Source organism: Clytia hemisphaerica, unplaced genomic scaffold, assembly GCF_902728285.1.
Source record: "Clytia hemisphaerica strain Z4C2 unplaced genomic scaffold, Clytia hemisphaerica genome assembly, whole genome shotgun sequence".
NCBI classification, from domain to species: domain Eukaryota; kingdom Metazoa; phylum Cnidaria; class Hydrozoa; order Leptothecata; family Clytiidae; genus Clytia; species Clytia hemisphaerica.
In genome coordinates, this window is record NW_027104188.1 from 198,887 (window position 1) to 222,577 (window position 23,691).

The window sequence follows — 23,691 nt, forward strand, 5'->3', positions numbered from 1 at the left end:
TAAACTAGTCTCTATTATTGACTGATATATCGCTCTACCGATGGTATAGAGCACTATCTTGAATCGCAAGTCAGATTTGCAAATAATTCGCTCCTCATTGTTGAGCACTCTTCACTTGAAATTCAAATTACAATGGAGAAGATACAATTCGACTATTCTTACAAAAACATACCGATTCCATCCGAACGCAACTTCAAACTTCAATTGATCGAGAAAGTAGAGTTGGTGATCAAACGAATGCGATGGAAGGCGTTCTTTTTCGAGAAAACTGAAGAAGAATCCGACACCGAAGACGAAACCGAACACGAAACGTACGGTATGAGAACTTTAAAATGTCCACCCCAAGTAAAAGACATGATAGACTTTGAAAATGACATGTTCGATCTGATCAACTCAATAAAGTTTCGTAGACACATCGATCACTTCCAGCAAAGGTTGAGAAACGACATCAAAACGATTAACAACACCACAACAACGCTCACCTTCGCCGACAAAACGTCGAACATGTACAAGCTGTCGAAAGAACGTCAAGAGACTTTACTGACCAACGCGATCACATCGACGTACAAAAAAGCCAACAAAAAGATCGAAACGAACGTCATATCCAAAGGCAAACAAATCATGAAAAACAAACACTGTTTTGACCGCATGCTGACAAACGCTCAAAGTGAAGCATTCATAAGTTTGAAAGACCACAAACCAAACTTCCAAAACAACCCCAAAACGAGACTTCTGAACCCAGCGAAGAACGAACTGGGACGTATCAGTAAAGTCATCCTCGATAAGGTCAATAAACAACTAAAAGCAGCATTAAACGTGAATCAATGGCAGAGCACAAACGAAGTAATCAAATGGTTTACCGACATACCAAACAAAGGTCAGCATAGATTTATTGTTTTCGATATCAAGGACTTCTATCCATCCATAAGAGAGTCGCTAATGAAAAAAGCAATAGACTTCGCAAAAACGTTAGTTGACATCCCAAACGCTGATATCAAAATCATAAATCATGCTCGTAAATCGCTCCTATTTGACGGTGACCAAGCATGGATCAAGAAGAAAGGGGGCTTATTTGACGTAACAATGGGTGCATACGACGGCGCAGAACTATGTGAGTTAGTTGGTATATACATGCAACAATTGATTAGTCAACGATATGACAAGAACAAATACGGACTTTACCGTGACGATGGTTTGGCTGTGTTCGAAACTAATGAAAACGGCTCAGAATCTGAAACGATCAAAAAAGACCTCCAAAGAACATTCAAAGAGGAGGAACTTGACATTGTTATCGAATGCAACAAACGTATCGTTGATTATCTGGATATCACATTGAACTTAATCGACGGCAGCTATAAACCTTACCACAAGCCAGACAACGTCATCCAATACATCCACGCCAAATCAAATCATCCTCCAAACATCATTCGACAATTACCAAAAACCATTGAAAACCGACTTTCTGAACATTCTTCGTCAGAAGACATATTCAACAACGCAAAACCGGTATACGAGAGAGCTCTCAGAGACTCGGGTTATGAAGTAAATTTGACATACAATCCCCCAGTCGAACAAACGCAGAACCGTAACCGTAACCGTAAGCGCAAAATAATCTGGTTCAATCCACCATACAGCAAATCAGTATCCACCAAAATCGGACATCGTTTCCTGACACTCCTCGGCAAACATTTTCCCAAACGACATAAGTTCCACAAGATATTCAATCGCAACACAGTAAAAGTGAGCTATAGTTGTACGAAAAATATAAAATCGCTTATCGATAGCCACAACAAACGTATCCTCAAGCCGACCAACAACCAAGATGTTCCTACCTGCAACTGTATCGTGAAAAACCAATGCCCGCTGAATGGAGAATGTCTCGCCGAAAACACAATTTATGAAGCCACAATATCGGTCTCGCTGAAACTACATTCAAAAAACGGTTCAGCAACCACAAGAAGTCGTTTAATCACGAGCGGTATGAAAACGAAACAGAACTTTCCAAACAATATTGGAAATTCAAACGCCAAAACAAGAACCCAACCGTATCGTGGAAAATCGTTAGACGAACTGGCGGATTCCAACGAGCCTCGATGAAATGCAATCTTTGTTTAAATGAGAAGCTTGAAATCGCCACAAAATTCGGTGACATCATGAACTCAAAATCTGAACTGATATCAAAATGTAGACATGTCAACAAGCACACCCTTGCCTTGTTTGACAGCAAAGACTGAAATGACGTCAATTTTGACAAATGAAGACACTAAACTGTATAATTGAAGATTGACATTGCGAATGTCGTTTTTGTAATTTTTTAAAATCTGACTGAAGACTGCCTGAAACGGCACGAAACTCCGAGTATCGGAAAATAAACTAGTCTCTATTATTGACTGATATATCGCTCTACCGATGGTATAGAGCACTATCTTGAATCGCAAGTCAGATTTGCAAATATTTCAAAATCATATATAGCACAACATTCGAGGCAACTTTATGAGAAAAGAAAAGAATGAAGAAGTAAATTATGTAAAGGCTTTTTTGCTCAGTTTTCCTCGAAAAGGTCTATTCCCTCAGCTTTCCAACATTGAAATTCTTATTCAATTTTTCTTCAAATTAGTTACGAAAAGCTAAAAGAACAGTACAACCTACCAACACAATTCATTTCAATCAAACACATATTGTTCGTGATATGCATGGCGAAAGGTTTTCTCTCAGTAATGGAGCAAAGAGTGTGAAGTTGTTTGTGACAGATGAATTGTAGAAAAAACTGGTTTGAAGTTTGCAGATTGTTTAGTTAACAATTCAGTGGTCGCTATCAAACACTTTGACATTATTTATTTATAAGAATCTTAATAATCACTTTAACTAAAGCACGCATTTTTGATCGGCAATGCAATATAAGATGGAGATGCTATATCAAATGCTAATTATACTTATAGTAGTAAAAAAAGGGACCAAGGAATTATCTATAATCATTTACACCTTAATCCCTCCAGTTGATTATACTTGATTATACTTGTCTGAATGTTGCACGAATGCTTAAAGAGACTGCTTAGATCTTGTTCCAATAAAAAAAACTGTTAAGAAAGTCATATCGAGTACTATGTAGAAAGTGATGGGTGCGAGAGAAACAACCAATGCATTTTTCAAACCCTTTCAACCATTTTCGTAAGCATTTCGCTCACGCACAAATATATTCAACAATCAAGTAATTTTCCCACAGCTACGTGACGTCATCAAGATATCAAACGAAGCCGGCTTTAAAAAGACTTTAAAGAGAACAGATATTTACATGTTCAATTTTTTTCAAAATATGCGGTCCAGCGGCAAGCATAAAAAAAAAATAAAGTAAACGAAAACGTATCTTGTACATTAGTTTGTATAATAACAAGCAAATAGCTTCCGATGCTCCCTAGGTCATTTTAAAAATTTACCCATAGGAATACACGTTTTTTTATAAGAGCATCCAAAATTTTTGAAGCCTCCGGATGTTCTTAACTTCATTTTAAGCCTAAAAATGTTCTTAACATGTTCTTATTTTAATCTTTTTTTGAGCATTTTTGTCCATTTTCCTAAGAAATCAGGTGTTTTAGAGTCTGAAAAGCCTTAAAATGTTCTTAACTTGTTCTAAACATTTTGGCCATGGAATATGGAAGCCTTGTGTTCTTATATAGTTTGTTCTTATAAAAACGTGTAATAACAAGCAAATAGCTTCCGTTGCCCCCTAGGTCATTTTAAGAATTTCCCCATAAGAATAATGTAAAGTAAAAATAGTAAAAACACGAAACATTTCGCAGCATAAAGGAGTAAAGCAAAACATCTTTAAAAAGGAAATTAACACAAAACACAAAATGAAGAACTACAGTAGGGAAAAAAACCTGCTACTATTAGAAAATAAAACACAAACTTCACGCATGGAATGATAGACGCCAGTAAGTTAAAACAACACTGTGATTGATATGGCTCGTAAGAAAAGCAACAACGTATTTCTAAAGTGAAATCTCTGTTGATACTTACTAAGATTTGAGGTCATGGTACGAAAAGAAAACAAAGCGAAAGTTTCTAATAAGATAACTTCTGAAACGAAAAACCGCAAATTCGAAGATTCACTATCCTCAGTTCCTCAGCACTGCACGAACAAAATTTCATATTTTTGAGTTCTTTATAAGAAAATAAAAAACTCCTTCTCCTAATGTTAAAACAAGAATCTAAGAATAATCAGATACTTACAGCCTGAGTATGAAAGAATTCAAAACACGCGAAACGAATGAGGCTTAACACATTATTACTGTATCGTCTATGTGTTCAGATTTAAAAGCATTCGTGCACATCTCACCTTAGACGAAAATCCGATTTGTCAAAAAAACAAAAAAGTCAGTTCTGTGTCATTACAGAGAGTCATGACAATTGTCGACAAATTTCAAATTCTATTTTAAGAATAAAATCAAATAGCTTTCAACAAATATTTCTAAACACAAATTATGATTTTTACAGTGGAAAAGAAACCTGAAAAGATTCTTTCTGGTACTAACAATGATTAAGATTGCATGCAACCACTGAGCTTAATCATTTAAAAATAAGTTTATCGAGAGCGCTAAATTTACTTTTCCTCGAATACTTTTGACGATGTAGCACCGTTGGCGACGTTAATTTTTAATACTGCAATGGCTTCTTTGCAGGTACCACTAAAAAAAACCGATTAGAAATGGCGGATGCAACTTTGTGCAGGGTTTATTATGGTACGCAACTGATAGATTATCGTTTTACCTCTAATGAACGCCCCATTGTTTAACACCCTTGAATAAACTAGTAAATGCCTCTCTTGTAGGAGGGGCGTTTATTTGAAACAAGTAGCTAGTATTCACACTGATTTTTCAAGACCTGTATTTATACATCTCTAAAGTGAACAGTGATGAAAGAGCAAAACAACTCAAAAATTGGTCATTAAACTGACCCTCAATCTAGACCCCATCAAATAAACGCCCCCACCCTGGGTGTTTATTCGAGGTACACGTTTATGACATGTTGGGGAAAATTACAAGAAAGAATATATCCCTCAATATCAAAAAAAGTTAACATATTGCACTAAGAGGTCCGCTCTCTTCCGAATGTAAACAAGCTGTGAAATTCAAAGAAGGAAATATTAAAGTAGTTTGCCTGATGTGAAAATAACGATGAACTGAAGAGTGTTTTCTTTTCTGTTTACAAAACTAAAGTATGCTTTTCTTCGATAAACAAAAATGAAGAATAATTTAGAACAACCCTTCCAGTAATCAATTTCTGTTCAGCATGATATGGAAGAGCTAATTATTTAACGGTAACAAATTTGAAAGTTTTTCAAAATTAAATCAGGAAATATAATTACTCAGAACCAAGGAAATAATATACCTTATCGGAGTAGAAAAATCAAAAAACTCCGATAAGATGCAGTAAGATGATCTATTAGGAAAATGACCACTTCTTCTAAATTTTGTCACTCCCACCCAGGAAAAAAAAACTTGAATCAGGTAATTGAACTATCGTAAAGTGAAATTTCATATTTAGCAAATTCATACACAAAACAAACAAAAAACTAAAAAAAACATCAAAAAAAATTCTAACTTCCCTTTGCGTGTTGGGTTCTTGAGAATCATCCTCAAATCCAATTTATTCTTCGTCAACTTTCAACACCTTTGGTCCGTAAAGCAGAACATAAGCACAATGCCAATCACCTTAAAAGGAAATAATTTGTTGCAAAATATATTCTGCTACTTAAAATCAAGCCTGCGAGATATCAAAAGTAGGAAAAAGTAAGAGAAAGCAAGGATTAAAGAAACGAAACCAGAAAGTAAGTGCAAAAAATTAGGACTTTTGCAGCTTTTTTTCCCAGAATTTCAGCAGAATGGTAAGTTTTTTAATCCTTAGGTACTCTACTTCTACAATAGATATATTTTGATATTTAGATTCACAATGCTGAAAGTATTAGATCATCTCTAGGAACTTGATTATCTTCTAAAGCATTTTTGTACTAAATTCTGATTTGAAACGAGGTCATAGCGTCAAAATGAAGTGGGATAAGCGATCAACAAAAAAAAGAAATTTAACACTAGATCACATATCATATCGTATCGTATCGTAAATTCGACACTGAGTAGCTTACTAATTTGAAATATGAAAGATGTTTATGCCAGGCCGTTTTGACTGTGCTATCAAAATCCGACTTGAAACGAATGAAAACCAATTCGAAATAAAAGCAATGGAATACCCTACAAACAACGTGTACATAAGTATGAAATGAAAAAGTAATAAAATTTCACTGCGTGTTAATTAAGAAAAAAGAAAAATAAAAGAAAATGGCATTACCTCCACCAGAAAGTTTGAGGACGTCAGCCTCAAGTATTGGTGATACTGTGTCATCGTCGCACTTCACCCATTTATCTATGACGAAAGTTTTTTCAAAGAGTTTAGAAGACGCCCTTATTTTAGTTTTCTACTTAATTTGTAATTGGTGCAAAGTCACATGAAACCATAGTTATATAAGGGCTCTTACGAAATTTTTAACAACTTTTTAATTTAAAAAACTTAGATAGGGTATAGCAAAAGCCTTTTACGAATGATAAGGTCATTAAAGGAAACCCTCACCTCCACCGATGCGGACCCATCCGACGTAATGACCAGATGTGGATGAACGACCTTTGTGTGTGAGTACTGCTTTTAATTCGTAATATCCACTGTTGTTGCTACCAACGTCTGATAATTGAAAAAAAAAACAATAAGATTCACCCTCGAAATGCACAAAAGAAAGAAATTTATAAAGTTATATACTGTAAAATGAAAAAGGTAGAATTAACATTGTTAACTTCAGCTACTTGCTGAATTTACCTACCTGAAGATTGATGTAAAAAGAAAATAGGAAAGAATGGCGACAATAGTAAGAAACGAGACTAAAACAGTGTAACAAGTTCATAGCTCTTTCCAATCATGATATAAATATAATATCGGACTCTTGGGTACTGTCATTTTGCGTCACTAAAAACTAATGGACCAATCCTGAGAAAAGCTGATAAAAGACGAACAAAGAACAAAGGTTAATTTAAAGGACCTCCGAGGTTTGTCCGAAAAGGAAGATCCGAACAAACCTTCAGTGAAGGAATAAGGGATTTCTTTTTTCTTCTCGTCCACCTCCATTGGCTTGCCTCCTGCTTTCGCTGCTTCCACTTTCTGAGAGAAGAAAAACAATAAATAGCATTCGAATCAAAATGATGAAAAGAGTTAACAATAATTTACTCTATTATTTACATGGCGATACTAAGTAAGACAAGTAAGATAATATACAAGTAAGAAATTTTTGACAAAAAATTATTTTCAAATGCCCTACTTGGCCAAAGCAAGGTATGGTATTGTTGTGAGCACACAAAAAACTTATACAAAAATTTATGGAGAGGAAATCGCATATTTCTAATGGAAGATGATTTGAATGCTATTGTTTGCAGCTAAAATATAGTGACTTTCTAAGTCCGGATTAGAATGAAGCATATTTTTCCACCGGGTCTGTGACACAATGATGTAATAGAGCTAGTCCTTAAAAAGAATGCTTTTCAGTCTCGCATACTTTGAGGACGTTCTTTTCGTCTTCTGCCTTGAAACGATCTCGCATGGGTTGAAGTTTATTTTGCAGATCTGATGAACATAGATCGAACACATCCAAAGTCATTGGGAATTTGACATCCTGAAAGATTATACAAATGTTTAGATAATAAGCTTTCCATAACAGTAACATTTTTGTGAAACATTATTCTATCAAATTCAACTTGAATTACATGGAAAAATTTTTTTTCAAAAATATAGCTTCGGTACATACCTTCAATACTTTGGCATTGACGTTTTCTTTTTCTTTATAATAAAATCGGACGAATTGAACAGTCAAGTAAGCTGGTAGCCGATCTATTAAAGACTGAACAAGAACTCATACTGTATTGAGCGGTCTAGATATTGTTTATCTCATCATTATGCAAAAGTTTTATGGCATCTGGGTAGGGCACGTCCCCGAACAGTGTACAGTTACAGACAGGTTTCTTGAGGTTCCACACCCCTTATCACACATGACATGGGTTCGCCCAGTATAAGGCATTGTAGTTTACAAAAGAATTAATTTCAGAGAGTATCGAGTTGACATGTTGACATGTTCTATAACAACAGCACTACTACAATTATAGCAAAATCATATCATAATTAAAGCTTAGACGACTTAAAAATCTAGAGGTGAGTCCTTGGGCTGGTGGCAAAGAAAAGAAAAATATTTAAAGACTTACAGATTTTGTATAAGATGCATCACGTCCGAGTGAAGGTGAAGCTTTTGTGATATTCTCTTTTAATCGCTGGAATAATAATAGAGAAAACATTATTTTGCAATTTGCAGCCTTTTGGTCATCAAGGCAAATATCTTGAAAACAATAAAAAAACTTCGTTAATCTAGGCGGGTAACATTTAACATAATAACTTTACTTACATTTCGAAGTCCCGTGTGCAAATATTTTACGTCTAAAAGGAACAAAAAGAAGATTTCAATAAATCGTATTTAAGGTATATTGCAAAATATGCTGTGTTTAAAAATAATACTTAGAGAAATCAATACATGTAGGACTGGATTATCACGCGTTAACTTGACAGCCAACCGTTTTGCATACTTTGGAATTTCTACCACGCAATGGAAGATCTAACTGACCTTGGTTGATGAAACAACTTAATTGGTAAAGACGTTCAGTTGAAGTAGTCTCTGGTTCATCTTCCGATTCGTCACATTTCATACTGAAAACGATGTGAGAGGGTTTAGAGTTACAAAATGTATTATACATTCCTTCCAAATAATCTGGACAAATTGTGTTTGTACAGAAATTCGGAACAGTAGAACTAGGGTGAAAATAGATCTTCGGAACAGCTTAAGTACCACGAAGCCAAGCCTTTAGGTTACTGATCGGGCAGTTTTGAAGGTTTATGATCGATTATCAATTATCATAATCAACATTATGTAGAATGGTCACGTAATTTGAGATTTAAAAAAACTTCAGCTTATTCCACTGTAATAGGACACGCATGTGGGAATACAGAAGAGAATAAATACACCACACCCTACTGACTAATGTCCCTATTCTGATCATTAGCTTTAAGGAGAATTCGTTAACAAACCTTGTTTTGTATTCAACGCCTACAAAATCAAAATAAAAGAAGATTAATATGTATTCAAATTACTAAAAAAATTATCATATCATTATCATGTTTAGGTTGCTGCATTCATTGTTAAAAAAAGCGTAGATAAATAGAACCTGATGAACTTGATGAATTTAAGCTAGTTGACCAACAGGTGCGGAACTTGTCTGTATTATTAATGAGGATCTATATCATTATTTGTTTGGTGGACAAATCAACACAAAGAGTGCTCGGTAACAAAGATAGAACTTCCATTTTCATGTTTTCATAGAAATAGATGATTTCAATGAGGATCTATAAATTTTTGGGATCTATAAATTTCATCTGAATTTATGAAAATGAAAAGTGAGCAAACCAAAGTATTGATCGATGAGTGATCCAGAAGAAGATGCTGTGTCGTTATTTGATTTTCCAGGTAACTTTTGTTGAAGCATTCGAACCATTTGTGTCCAACACTCATTTGCATCCTTGATTTCACAGAAAAAGTAAAACATAAAAATTGTTAACTTATTAATTCTTATTTATCCAAATTTATGTTAACAATAATATGGAACTTGTTAGAGGTCATTACTTAAGAATTTCAAGCTCCAAAAAAAAAAAAAACTACTTTAATCGAATTAACTTTCGTGAGATTAAATTTCGTGATTTCGCGAGTTTTTGCCATTTTCACGAAATTAAAACTCGCGAAAACACATGAGATTCCCAACTCACACAATTAATCCACTACAAAATTTTTCAAATTGCATTTTCGACAGAGAAACCAGTCCAAAGTTTCCATTTGTGGCAAAAAATGGCTATTTTTTCAGCTGTTTTCAGGCTTATTCACGAAATTTAATATTGCGAAACTTAATCTGATTAAAGTATACTTACCTGCTGTTGATATACACCTTGCTCCGTCTTTTCTGCAAAATGAGGGAAAGCAGTGTGCAAGACCTGAAAAAGACAACAATGAAAGCTATCATTCCAGTAAAAACAAATTAGATGCTTAAAAAAAGAGTCTCACTCGGTGCTATGATTCACTTGGCAATTGAATGTGGTGGCACTACTCATAGGTTCAACACCTGCGAAGATGTATGTCCTCCCGTGTAGTTCGAGTATCGTCATCTAGCAGTGTCTGGTAAGCGTGGTAATTTCCCTATCCTAGGGTAGGTAGCTATCCGGGGATGGGGCCCATTCCAAATAATTCGGAGTGTTCAATTCGCTTCTCTCTTTTCAAACTCATAAATACCTGTAAGAACATAATAGGTGGGAGGGAATCCGTGTTCGATCTGTCCAAAGAGCTGTATAAATCTCTGAGTGCTAAAATTAATGAAAGATGAGAAATTATATCAACTTTTTTGTTATTAAAAAGCAACATTGGAATAGGTGAGACTGAATCTGTCTACTACTACTACTACTACTACAATTTTGATAACTCTTTTCCTGTTGAAGAAGTACAATCTATTGGGAACTCTTTCTTTCCCTTATCTTACGTACATGTTGTGATAGCTGAGGCTGTATCCGACAAGACACCTCCAATGCTTATTTGACCAGAATAACTACAAGAAAAAAACAGACGCCCATTAGTCATGTACAGAGTCAACATTAATTTGGACGCCAGGGTTGTTCTAGCAAATGGATGATATGATATGCAATTAGGAGTCAAAAATCTTACACGCAGTAGAATCAGATGAAAAAAGGCGCAAAATAATATCACATGTGTATCAAAAAAGTCAATCACAGGATGAAAATAATCAATCTAAGGGAAAATACCTTTTGAGTCCGTCAACAAGTTCAGGAACTGTCTTCAGACATTGAATGGTAGCGTTCATATAGCAGGTATTTCCAAGGTTATTCAATCCCGTGGGAAGGTTGGTCTAGAAAAGACATTAGTAGTTAATTTTGATTGGGTAAAGTTAAATTGTTCTCTAGGCTGTAAAAAGATTTCTACCTAAATTTGCACATATGTCCTCTTTGCAGCGTAGCAACAAAATGCATAAATTTCAAAATGGTTTTTATATCATTTTTTTTGTTTTGTTAGTTACAGTGTTATTCTACAAGAAGTTGAAGTCTGCCCTGAAAAAGAATTGATTAGTGCTGGAAATCATTTTTTTTTTGCGAAAGATTACCACAAAACAAAGACCGATTTATTTAAAAATATACTTGATTAGATGTTAAGGGAGATGGCACTGAAACTCATCAATATAATATATAGCAAAGTTAAAGTTATGTATTTTTAATGAAACATACTGCTTTTGCTACTTGGGCATCAGACATATCTTCTATAAACTGTGTTTTTGTTTTTGGAGCTTCTGGTAAAGCATCAGCACTCCCCATCATCAATAGCATCATACCCTGTAGTCAAACAAAAAATTATTCATAAGGTTGCAGCATGATCTTTTGTTAGGTTTTTACAGATTCAGCTGCCAGGTTCATGAGACAAGAGACATCAAATGCATAAAATGTGACAATCATTTACAAGTGACAAAATAACACTTACATTCTTTAAAGCAAATCCATCCCAAGTGTTTGGCTAAAAAGATTGTAATAAATAAAAAATCTAAAATTACAGATAAGTTTACCTGCCTTTAGATCCTATTTATGGACAGATGCTTATATCTATTTAGAGAAATTATGGCAAAGTCAATCTTTTTCATGAAAATTGTAAATGTTTAGAGATTAGCTTCAAAAGTTATTTTAGAAAATTTTACACAAACAGCAGGACATCATAGCATTTCTGACTAACTTTTAAGGCTTTTCCTTTAGCCATAATTTTTTGTCTTTCAGGTGGAACTCCTGAGAGTGCAAACATTTGTGCATGAAAGACTTCTGGTGCTTCATCTGTATTCAGTTCAACGCTTTCAAACTTTTGCTTTCCCCATTTGACATTCACTAAAATGAAGAAAAAAAGCATACAGTTATAAAAGGTCACATAACTTTTAAGGTGTTCTACTTAGGTAAAGTTCACTATTTGATTTTTAAACATTTCTTTTCCTTTTTTAGTCTGGGAAGGAACCTTACCCAAAACAATTGTAGTCAATCATGTTTGATTGGTTCTCTGTTGATTGATAACTAAAACTGCAAAGTATTCTTAAAAGGGTCGAAAAAGTGCATAATAGTAGTAATTGACTGAGAATATCAAACATAATTAAATACAATCGAATGTGATTGAACAGCAAATCATGTGTCATAAAGACAACTATAATTGGTTCTTGAATACCAAAAATAATTACATCCTCTCATCTCTTAGGTCAAGCCCTGTCAAGAAATCATAACATTAAACATAAAGTCATGCTAAGAGATCACCAGTAAAGATATAAGTATAACCCTTGTTCCAGCTGACAGCAAATTATTGTCCTGGGAATTGCATGAGAAAATGGCGCCATTATTTCAAATTAAAAAAATCGAAACCCTCTAATTCACAACGGCAAAACACGACTTTAAACAGCTTTAAATAGTGATGTGTTGTGCTTGACCTTGAAGATCAAAACAGGGTTTAAATAGTTTTTGGTGTGTGTACTCCATCTTCATGGAACTGTTCAATGGCATCAAGGATATCCTTGCCAATTTCATGGGGTTTTATTTGTGACTGAATAAAACCCCATGAAATTGGCAAGGATATCCCTGACTGCCATTGAATAAAAAATTACTCTACACATGTGGCACATACATTACTTTCCCTCAGCCAATACAAACAAGATAATTCAGTTAGTCAAACTAGGGCTCAAGCTTTCAGAAAACAACATCAGTCATCTACAGGATGTATTTGCAACAACAAGGATGAGAGTTACCTGAATCAAGTTCAAGATCCCAACTAAATAATTAAAACTTGAAATGAAACAAAATGACTGATTGCTAAAACATATTTTGTCATTAAATTCCCAAGACAGCGCTTTGATTTGTTAGGTCTTGACTACGTGCCAAAGAAAAAATAGTTCCGTACATGTAAATGGGGAAATAGTCTATCCGGCGGTGAGCGGATCTAGGTGGGTTCCGTCTCCCCTGTAGATCTTTTTCTTGGGAAGTTTTTTTCGAATTAGTTTTCAAGGTTGGCTCACAAATGTTTTCATCTATGGCTCAAATTTAGGTAATTTTTCATAGTTTTGTTAATTTCTTTAAAAAAAAAAGCGCTGGATTATTTTTTCATGAATCACTTTAGAAGTCTTGCGGCACATTTTTTTGCTTGCAAGTCAAGCAAACAATATAGCGCTTTTGCAGCGTTTGCAGCATGAATCTTTGATACGCATTTTGGCGGGATGCTAGTGTGACTAACTGTAATTTATCTTGTTCCTAGGTAACTGCTGTGATGAGAAAACCATGGTTTCAGCCCACTTTTAAGGTGCCCCCCATTGAAGCATGGTGCCCCCAACGAGTTAGGTCCTCTTGAGAAATTGCTTTGAGTTAGGTACCCCTATTCAGCCAATAATTTTTTTGAATTGACACTTTTTGTTCTTTTGTCATTCCTAAAATCTTAATGATCTTTGTTGCTATGCTAAAAAGATGGCGGCTGTAAATCAACACAATCACATTAGAAAAATATAGCAAAAGATGGCGTGATGGGAAACGAAAGAAAAATTGGATGGGAAACTAGGTGCTGGGGTAAAAAAAATCAATAATTTGAAATATTTTGAAATATTCGATTTGGAAAATATAACCAGCCCCCAGAGCCTCCATCAAGACAGGTAACCCCAAAGAATTGCAAAACATTAGCCCCCTTTTACTAACCTGGCCAAGGTGTCCTTCAGATTTCTGGGTGGGGGCTGAAACCATGAAAACAATATGATGTTGCCACGGGTGGCAAAAAGAAGGGCCGTGTGAAATACGGCAATCTCATTGGTGGAAATTTGATAAACAGCTGCAAAGGAGCGCTGGGAAGCAATCAGTAGAAGAGACCACTTGTTTTTGTTGCAGATTTTGATATAAACTTCTCTCACAGGGATTACTTGTCAATGTGTTGTGTCAACTTGTCAGCATTGCATTGTTGTAGTAAGGGGAAAGATAAAAGAGGTACCGTGAAGTTGGGTAACTTGCATCAGTGGAGGGAAACTTGCATAGCCAGAAGATGCTTCACTTGATATGAGGATTCCCATTTCCGTAAAATCACAATTCCCCATGGTTGCGAAATGGTGGCTATGGGTAATTCCTTTGTTCTTTTGCTATTTTCTTTTGTTCTGTGTGATGTAAAAACACTTCACAAATTGAAGTACTTCCACTAACTGCACGGTAAGACTAGCCTAGTTTCTAATCCTGATATAGGAATTAAAGCTTAAAACTGTTAGTTCTTATTCGATAAACCCGGGGGGCACAAACTTTGTAGTTAATGGAAGTACTTCGATTTTTGAAGCGTTTTTTTACACCACATAGAACAAAAGAAAATAGCAAAATAACAGAGGAATTACCCATAGCTACGTTTCCCCACATAGTTTGCAGAGGGGTATGAACCCCCCTAGGTTTATTTCATCCCCCCCTATATACCCATCCCCCCCTTTTGTAATGAAATCTTACCCCCCCTTTTTTTTTACAGAAAATCCGTTTCAAAGGAAACTCGCTTTCCCACCTACCAGCAAAATTATCAACAAGAAAGAGTATGAAGTATTATAGTCACGAGCCAACAATGACAGAATATAACTAGCGTTTTTCATTAATCTTGATCATTTTAAAATCTAATCTAAAATGTGTGTGTTCTGTTGAAAGTTCTTCAGGTCCCCCCTTTTTTATTCGATCCCCCCCCCTACATTCCCATCCCCCCTAGTTTTTTCGGCAATCTCGGTACCCCCCCTACAAAGGCCCTCCAGAAAGTTGGCATCCCCCCCTATTAAAAAGGGGGGTGCAAACTATGTCCCCACCGAGGGGAATCGCGATTTTAAGGAAATGGAAATCCTCATATCGAATAAAGCATCTTCTGAAAATTTTATTCTTCCCACTAAATGTGAAAATAAAAAACAAGAAGCTTTCGTTTTCTGATTGTTTTTCTTTTTAATCTGCTATGAAGTGTTATAAAATCCCTTATAGTAAGACACATTCTCCTACAAAGAGGCTTAAAAAAATGACGTAGAAAAAAGTTGTTAAAAAGTATGTCATTTTATCTTAACAACTTTGTAAACTACGTCACAACCACGGAGCGCTGACTTTTAGTTTTATGACTTGCTCTCACTTGTTTGGTTTCCGTAATAAAAAGAAATTCATTAATTGTGAACTTTGAACATGCTTAAAATTGAGGTACTTCCACTAACTGCTTTGGCAAAATTGGGTATGGGGGACATGTCGCTGGTCAGGGTTCTATTTTGTTGAATAGTTTTTCAATTTCTCGATCTGACAGGCAGGCTCGCTCTAAAGCTCTAAAACAGCATCTAATAACATGAAAACCAGAATATGATTCTTCAATAGGAATCAAAACTATAAAGTGTACTTAAAAATATCAATATGTCAGATCTAACAAAATTAATAACGGCACTGTCATCATTGACAATAAAACAAACGATTTTCTGTCAAGAGCCTTGTAAACATTCCAACAACTTCCATCGAAATGATTTATCATTAGCCACCTCTCTTGGAAATCCCTCAGACTTCCATATGTTGAACATTTGTTGCACAAGTTTTCTGGTCTTGGAGAGATCACTGTTCCACCATGTTCCATTCCATGTTTTAGGAGTTATTTTATGGTTTTTCTGCTCTAGTTCTATAAAACTTTCATAGGCAGAATATTTCAGAATATCATAGAAGTCCTTCATCTCAGTCTCAATTGTTGAGTTATAAGAGTTGGTAAGGTGTTCTTTGACTTTCTCTTTATACTTTTCGATGAACAAGCTGTTTTTCCACATGAATTTAGGTACCCTTGTGGGTGTATTTTGTGATGGTTGTGTTTTCGGGTTGGCTTGAAGACATGATGTTTTCAATGATATTGTTACCGGTAAGTGATTGCCTGTATTACATGGATGCAGAGATAATACTGATGAAGTTTCAACTATGTCTAAAGGATCGGTAGGTATAAGAACATGGTCGATATATGAGGAGTCCTCCATACTAAGGTGGTGGTAAGTGTAGCAGGGGCCTGAACCGATGGTCATATCAACGGGTATGAGTTCGTTACCTTGGATGAATTCTGTCAGAATAGGGGAGAGGGTGTTGGGCTGTGAGTGACGTCTTGTGTTGGGAATGGTAGGACAGCATTGAAAGTCTCCGATAATTATGGATTCGCATGTTGTGGAAAATTGACGATGAATACCCTGGATAGTAGCAAGTTGAATCTTATAGTTCTCAATATAATTGTCTGAGCCTGAGACAGGGTTCCCACAGCTTTCAAAATTTCAAATTTAAGGAGAATTGAGGAGAATTAAGGAGGATTTTTCACTTTTTTGAGGAGATTTCTGTAAAAATTTGAGGAGTTTTTCATATATTTTTAGAAAAATTGAGGAGATTTTCTTTTCAAGTTAAAAAATGATACTTTTTGTTGTTAAAAAAGCAACACTGCACTGTTCAATAAAAAATTGATAATGTTTTACATCGGCATGATCCACAAATGCCATAGGGGCGTGGCTCTTCCTGAAAATGACCTTTAAAGAAGCACAAAAATCTTTTGAGATTGTCTCCTTTATTGTAAAAATATGCTTTTTACGAATTAAACAAAGGAAGGTTTACCAAAGTCTCCTTTTTTTGGGGGGGGCTAGGTAATTGTCCTTAGAGGGGAGCAATGGCTCTAAGCAGGGCTCATGGTCGGACACATTGTCCGATCAAAAATTGATTTGGGTCGGACATGTCCTAAGGCTTTTAAAGTAAAATGGGTCGGACATGTCCGATTGATTTTTATGTGGGGTATACTTCAAGTCTAATACAAGCTTCTGATAGAATTTCACATTGATCACGAAGAAGCTAAACAAATGCCAATTAATGGTCGGAAGCCCATGATTTTTACTTGAAGCATGCTTTCATTTGTTGAGAAAAAGCATCACACAAAATGAATATCTAACACTAATGATCGAAAATTTGAGAGTTTTTGTGTGTAAATAAATAGTCCAGGGAAAGTGTGCATCAATTGTGCGTTTTTGACTAGAAAGCATGAAATTTGGTACAGTGGTACCTTAGGGGGTAAGAAACATTTTAAGCCTCTGACCCACTTCCGAAACACCTGTTTGTGTATTTTACAGACCAGAATGCCTCCCAGGCAAGAAAAAATTTTTTTATCTTCAAAGCATGTCATATGATATATCGTTGGAAAGGTTTTCTCACACTGATTCTAAAAAACATCACAACATATATCTGAATGAAAATGGACTGGGTCCGAGTTATGAGCTACGGAAGTAATTTACAGACCAGTCTGCATGCCAGAAAAATTTTTTAATTTTTGTTCCAAAACATGTCATATCATATACCGTTGGAAAGGCTTTTTCATACTGATTCTAAAAATCATCATGATATGTATCTCAAAATGGACTGGGTCCGTGAAATAAGCCATAGGAGTAATTTACAGACCAGAACGGCTCCCGGGCATACAAAAAATATTTTTATCTCCAAAACATGGCATATCATATACCGTTGGAAAGGTATTTTTACACTGATTCTAAAAAACATCACAACATTCATCTCAAAATGGACTGGGTCCGAGTTATAGGCCATGGGAGTATTTTACAGACCAGAATGGTTCCTGGCCCATAACTCGGACCTAGTCCATTTTCAGATACATATCATGATGATTTTTAGAATCAGTATGAAAAAACCTTTCCAACAGTATATGATATGACATGTTTTGGAACAAAAATAAAATTTTTTTTCCAGCATGCAGACTGGTCTGTAAATTACTTCCATAGCTCATAACTCGGACCCAGTCCATTTTCAGATATATGTTGTGATGTTTTTTAGAATCAGTGTGAGAAAAACTTTCCAACGATATATCATATGACATGCTTTGAAGATAAAATTTTTTTGTCTTTCCTGGGAGGCATTCTGGTCTGTAAAATACACAAACAGGTGTTCCGGAAGTGGGTCAGAGGCTTAAAATGTTTCTTACCCCCTAAGGTACCACTGTACCAAATTTCATGCTTTCTAGTCAAAAACGCACAATTGTTTTCATTTTTAGCACACTTTCCCTGGACTAAAAGAAGTTACTAATTCTATGTAAATTACAATTTCTTTTGGAAATATCACAACGCATCTGACAAATTTTTTGAAGGCACCGAAAGTAATTGGGTCGGACATGATGTCCGACTAGAATAGATTTGGGTCGGACATTTCAGCAATTGGGTCGGACAATGTCCGATGTCCGACCTTTATTTCGAGCCCTGCTAAGTGTAAAACTACAAAAACTTGAAAAATTTTTTAAATGTAGACATGTTATAACAGCATGAACCATTAGCGGCAATAGTCTATTTTTGAAATAACACCCTTAATTTTCTTAAGTGGCAACCCCACCCCACCCCCAGAGTTTCTAAACTTGTACTTTGTAATTGATTTCGCCCCCTTAAAAAATCTCTGTTGGGGGGTCATGGCCCCCTGTCCTTACCAGAACGCCACTGATTTCAAGTTATTGAAAAGCAATGAGGAAATGGAAACATGATATTAGAGTAAAGAAATGTGCAAGCGAAACAAGCAAAAAATTTTGCATTTTATTTTTGAAAATCAATTTTCGAAACATCTAGAGGGCCAGCGATACTACGTTGAATGTTTTTTATTTTTGGTCAAATTTAATTTGAGGAGATTTGAAGAAAATATTGGAGAAATTCTAGAAAAAGTAGGAGATTTGAGGAGAATTGAGGAGACATTTGAAATTTAAGGAGAATTAAGGAGATTTGAGGAGCTGTGGGAGCCCTGTGAGGAGTAGTAGGGGGAAATTTGTTCCTTTTTTTTTTTAGGTCGCTCGATTTTTTTAGTCAAAGCACTTGTTATACATTTTTGTAAAGCTAAGGGGTAGGGGAAACAAAATAACTTGGGTGCCAATTTTGTTTCGGACACTTTGGTGTGATTTTCGGACAAATACGACGGTCTCGGGCAAAAATCATAGGGTGAAAAAATAATGAAAATTTCAGCTTGAGAAGACGGAGACCTGTTATATATTTTTGGAAAGCTCTCAAAAAATTAAAATTAGTGATATATTGCGAGTATAGGTGATTTCAGTACCTAACTCGAGATATTGAGCTTCCGAAAGCGCTAAAACTGGACAAAACAGCTGTTTCTGGCTGAAAAACACTGAAAAACACTGTTTTTAAGGATTAATATCCGAAAATCACACCAAAGTGTCCGAAACAAAATTGGCACCCACGTTATTTTGATTCCCCTACCCCTTAGCTTTCCAAAAATGTATAACAAGTGCTTTGACTACAAAAATCGAGCGATTTTACAAATTTCCCCCTACTAGAGGGTAGGTAGACTCCAGTTAATATAAGCTTGGTGTTTTGTAAAGTTGTTTTAATAATAGTGATATGATCCACCTGTATAATGACATCAGACTGTGAAAATGAACTGCGTTTCAGTAGAAAAGCGGTGCCTCCAAACGGACGGCCTGAATGGCGCCTTTTTGCAAAATACTAGTACAATAAAAAATTCCTTTTCAAATTCTGAAAAAATATAACTTTCTGATTTTTGAATCCAAGTCTCTGTTAAATAAATACATTCATGGTTTTTAATCAGTTCCTTTACATAAACAAATTTGAGGCCATTACAGTTAAGTGTTACGATTACCTCCATTTTAAAAGTCTGAGTCATAGTGGTTGATGAGAGGTTGATAGTAGCCTGTGTCGATCGTGTTGCCTGAATTGTTCGAGTTGTTGCCGGGATGATTACGTGATCTTGTTCGGTGGTTTAAATACAAGTCCTGCACTCCAAGTGGAAGCATTGAAGGCTCTGATTTTGTCCTTTGAAGGGATAACCACCCTGATAGACTGATTGTAGTTGTTGATTTTGTTTGATTCTAATTCTAAGGACTTTGATCTGGATATCATTTTTAATGTATGATTTCATTTGATTAATGGAGAGGTTTGGGTGGAAGCCACCAATGAACAGTGATAATGGTTTGGTCTGACCGGTGATGCCATGTTGGGATGAACGGTTTCCATAGACTGGTTGTTTAGGGTGATGATAAGGGTGACCGGGGTTTTCATCATTCTCGCGTTGCGGTTTGAATTGAGGCTGTAGAGATGATATGGTGGGTCGTTGCTTTTTCGTTAGGCTTTGTGGTTGGAGGAGTGAGGGTATGAACTGGTGGGTATTGTTGTTGAGTGGTGCTGGGAAGCGAGGAGGTGGTAGGCTGTTGCTGGTAGCTACTTTGGAAGCAAAAGATTCACGGTGCAAAGCTGGTTAGTTTTCGATAACCCTTGGAATATCTCTGATTGCTAGTTCCATCTCCTTTAGCTGTTGAGTAAGTTTGTTATTGGTAGTAGCAGTAATTTCTAGCTTATTTTCTAGCCTTTGTACCGATTTCTTTAGTATCTTGTTCTCTTCTAAAACCTTGGAGTTTTGGGAAATGACAGTAGTGTGACCCCCCCTGTATTTTATTTAATTCCGCGCGGGTTTTTCAATAGAGATGTCACATGACTCAAATCCCGCAGTCTTATTGGACTAGAGAAAGCGAAAGTGAAATCGCGCAATCTGATTGGATGAAAAAAGACCGTGGGAACTGGAATCGATAATAATTCTCATTCTAAAACAAGATGGCGGTGAGAAAAGCACGTCTTTTACTTTGGATGAAATGTTGTAAATTCTGGTTGATTTTAAGGTTTTATCTTATCTTATTATCTCATTTACTTTAATTAGTAGAGGCTTCTTCAATGTTTGGGGAAGGTAAGTCTATAAAAGATATTTGTTTTTCTGTGGAAAAAAGTGTTTAAGAGCGCGTTTTTTGTGCTCGCTCAAGGTTTATTTTTCTTAGCAAATTTTTGTCTTCAATCTTTTTAAATAGATTAGTCGCGCGGCTGAGGTCGAAAAAAGTGGCTAGAAAATGATTTTCGTGATACACCTCTTAGATTCCACTTTTTTCGATGGAAACTCTCGAATTAGTTTATGTAGATTCCAAAATCAAAAAGTTTCCACGATATTATCGTGCAAGTAACGAGTAATTGGCGATTTTTTGCGTTTCCAGGCAAAATTGCAAGGCCTGGAAATTCATGATTTTTGGAGGGTCTTCAAATTAAAAAAAGACCTATATCACATGATAGAGCTCTTCAAACTGAGCAAAAAAGTGTATTACACCAAGGTCCCAACTTCTCTAGATCAAAGTTATGGGCCTATTTGTGGTAAAAAAGGTGTTTAATTTTGCATAGATTAATTCAGATTGTGGGGAAATTCCCTGTTTTCCATCAGTTTTTTACCACAAATAGGCCAATAAATTTTGATCTAGAGAAGTTGGGACTTTGGTGTAATAGACTTTTTTGCTCAGTTTGAAGAGCTCTATCATGTGATATAGGTCTTTTTTTAATTTGAAGACCCTCCAAAAATCATGAATTTCCAGGCCTTGCAATTTTGCCTGGAAACGCAAAAAATCGCCAATTACTCGTTACTTGCACGATAATATCGTGGAAACTTTTTGATTTTGTAATCTACACATACTAATTTGCGAGTTTCCGTTGTTTTTTTTGGAATCTAAAAGATGTATCACGAAATGAAACGTTTTTCGACCTCAGCCGCGCGACTTAGATGAATGAGTATTTGACGAATGGTTATGTTTTTTCACAGAACATAGTAAAACTATTCAGGAACTTGGACCTTTTTACAGAATTTCAAAAAATCTGTTATTTCTGGAGATATATTGAAAAGTTTAGACATGGATCGTGTTTCGCGTTCCCAAACCAAACACACACACGTGACGTGTAACCAGGACATTTTTCATGCCCTTTTTTTAGCATCCGATCATCGGATGCTGCCCCTCTTAAAATCACTAAAATTTTGGTAAAAACAGCCTTTCTATCTAAAAAAAAAACACAAGAAAAAGTGTTCTTTTTGGCCAGCAACACACAGACACATGGACGACGCTGCCCCCTCCCTGCTGCCCTTCTACTAAAATAAGGTCTGTATGAACCCAAGCCAAAGCAAATTTAAATGCATGTTAATTTGAAAATAGTTTTCATACCTGTAAAGGAAGGCATAATTTAGTCCTTGATGGTTCAAGTCTTCGTTTGTGGTGATCTTTTGATTCGTTGTAGACCTCAAAAAAGTAACGTCAGACTCAGAGAAAAAAAAGATTTTTAGAAAAATGCTGATCTTTTTCGCGGCAATCGAGTATTTCTAATAGTGACGCAAAGCGTGCATGGAGGCTTGTGAAAATATATTACAGAATTTTGGCCGCGCGCGCCCTGGAGAAAAAGATCTCTTCGAAACCTCTAAAGTCATTGCCTGAAACATCAAAACAAAAAAAATTTTGATCGAAATCGAAAGTGGACGAAGGTTGAGTTCTTCGAGGGCAAGTTCCCAAACTAGAGATTTTTAAGTATTTAATGTCTTTTATCATTTTCATAAGTGATTTTAACACTTTAAAAACTCTAGACACCAAAAATAAAATTTATTGTGTATATGTATAAGAGCTGCGACTTTTTTGTAAAAGTTTGACTTTGGAGTTTGGTAAGGCTGTTAGAAATCATCTTAAAAGTGACAAGGCAATAAAAATTACTTTGTCTGTGTCTTCATTCAGTCATTCTTCAAAAAAATAAAACGCAAAAAAAAACTCAACTTTCCCTCCAAGTAATATTAAAATTTGATAATAGTGTCTCTTTCTTTTAGTTTGAACAAGCTCTGATATCGTCGAGCACTCTCGGCAGAAGAAAATAGACTTGTTTAGTAATAGTATCCCTGTTTTGTCTCCAGTCAGTTGTCAGTTTCAACTCTTATTGCGTCGTGTTTTTTCCTCGCACTGCTGCTAACCAAATCATCCTGGTATCCTCGACATGAATAACTTTATATTTTTAACTGTCATATTATTTTGTATTTTGATATTGAAAATATTTATTTGATAGTACCCTCCATTTTCTCAGGCTTATTTTCTTTTTCATAGAGCCATGTCACCCGGGGGGGGGGGGGTTGGGTTATTAGGGCAAGATGGGTTACAGGGATGCTCCGCTGGTCAGGGTACCTTTTCTAACCTCCACGAGTCCCAATTAGGGTCGCAAAAACACCAAAATAGAAAAATCAGTCCCTCGTAGGGTGCCTTTTTTTGGAAAATTTGGGGAAAAAGTAGAAAGTTTGAGAAAATTTTGGAATTTCAGTCCCATTCAGGGTCACTTTTTTCGCAAATTTCGAGTCCCACGTAGGGTCCATTTTTCGAACATCAGTGGAGCACCCCCGTCGGTCGACAAGGGTAGTACTCCCCCGGGGGGGGGGCATGTCACCTATACTTAGAACTGTTTGCAGAAGTTCAGACCTTTAGGAGGCCCCTTAAGAAGCCTCTCCAAATTAGGTTTTAAGGAGAGACTGCGTTTATACATCCATCATTTAAACTTTATAGGCAAAATTTTCATCGCAAACTGATATATTTTTATACGTATTCGAGAAGTTTAATACTATGATTGGAATTTTCAGATGCAGCTAATTGAGAAATACTCGTTCCAC

At 35.8% G+C, this 23,691-nt stretch overlaps 1 protein-coding gene across 1 annotated transcript; it reads right to left on the reverse strand.

Moving 5' to 3' along the window:
- Positions 1–5,511: 5,511 nt before the first annotated feature.
- On the reverse strand, positions 5,512–22,421 carry LOC136814941 (ubiquitin carboxyl-terminal hydrolase 14-like). Its single transcript, XM_067071365.1, has 19 exons — positions 22,220–22,421; positions 11,912–12,057; positions 11,666–11,698; positions 11,416–11,520; positions 10,939–11,042; positions 10,663–10,724; positions 10,415–10,485; positions 10,057–10,119; positions 9,542–9,653; positions 9,166–9,184; positions 8,705–8,787; positions 8,489–8,520; positions 8,292–8,357; positions 7,841–7,933; positions 7,592–7,708; positions 7,119–7,200; positions 6,622–6,729; positions 6,343–6,417; positions 5,512–5,711 (listed from the first exon to the last, which is right to left on the reverse strand). The coding sequence occupies exons 1-19, from the start codon at positions 22,233–22,235 to the stop codon at positions 5,647–5,649; spliced, it is 1,452 nt and encodes a 483-aa protein (XP_066927466.1). The 5' UTR covers positions 22,236–22,421; the 3' UTR covers positions 5,512–5,646.
- Between the last annotated feature and the right edge of the window lie 1,270 nt (positions 22,422–23,691).

Excerpts from the sequence above, each read along its gene's own strand:
- LOC136814941 (XM_067071365.1), bottom strand. Across the intron at positions 10,486-10,662 it reads AGCCTCAGCTATCACAACAT|CACTCAGAGATTTATACAGC; the intron begins GTACGTAAGATA and ends CATTAATTTTAG. Across the intron at positions 9,654-10,056 it reads AAGGTGTATATCAACAGCAG|GATGCAAATGAGTGTTGGAC; the intron begins GTAAGTATACTT and ends TGTGAAATCAAG.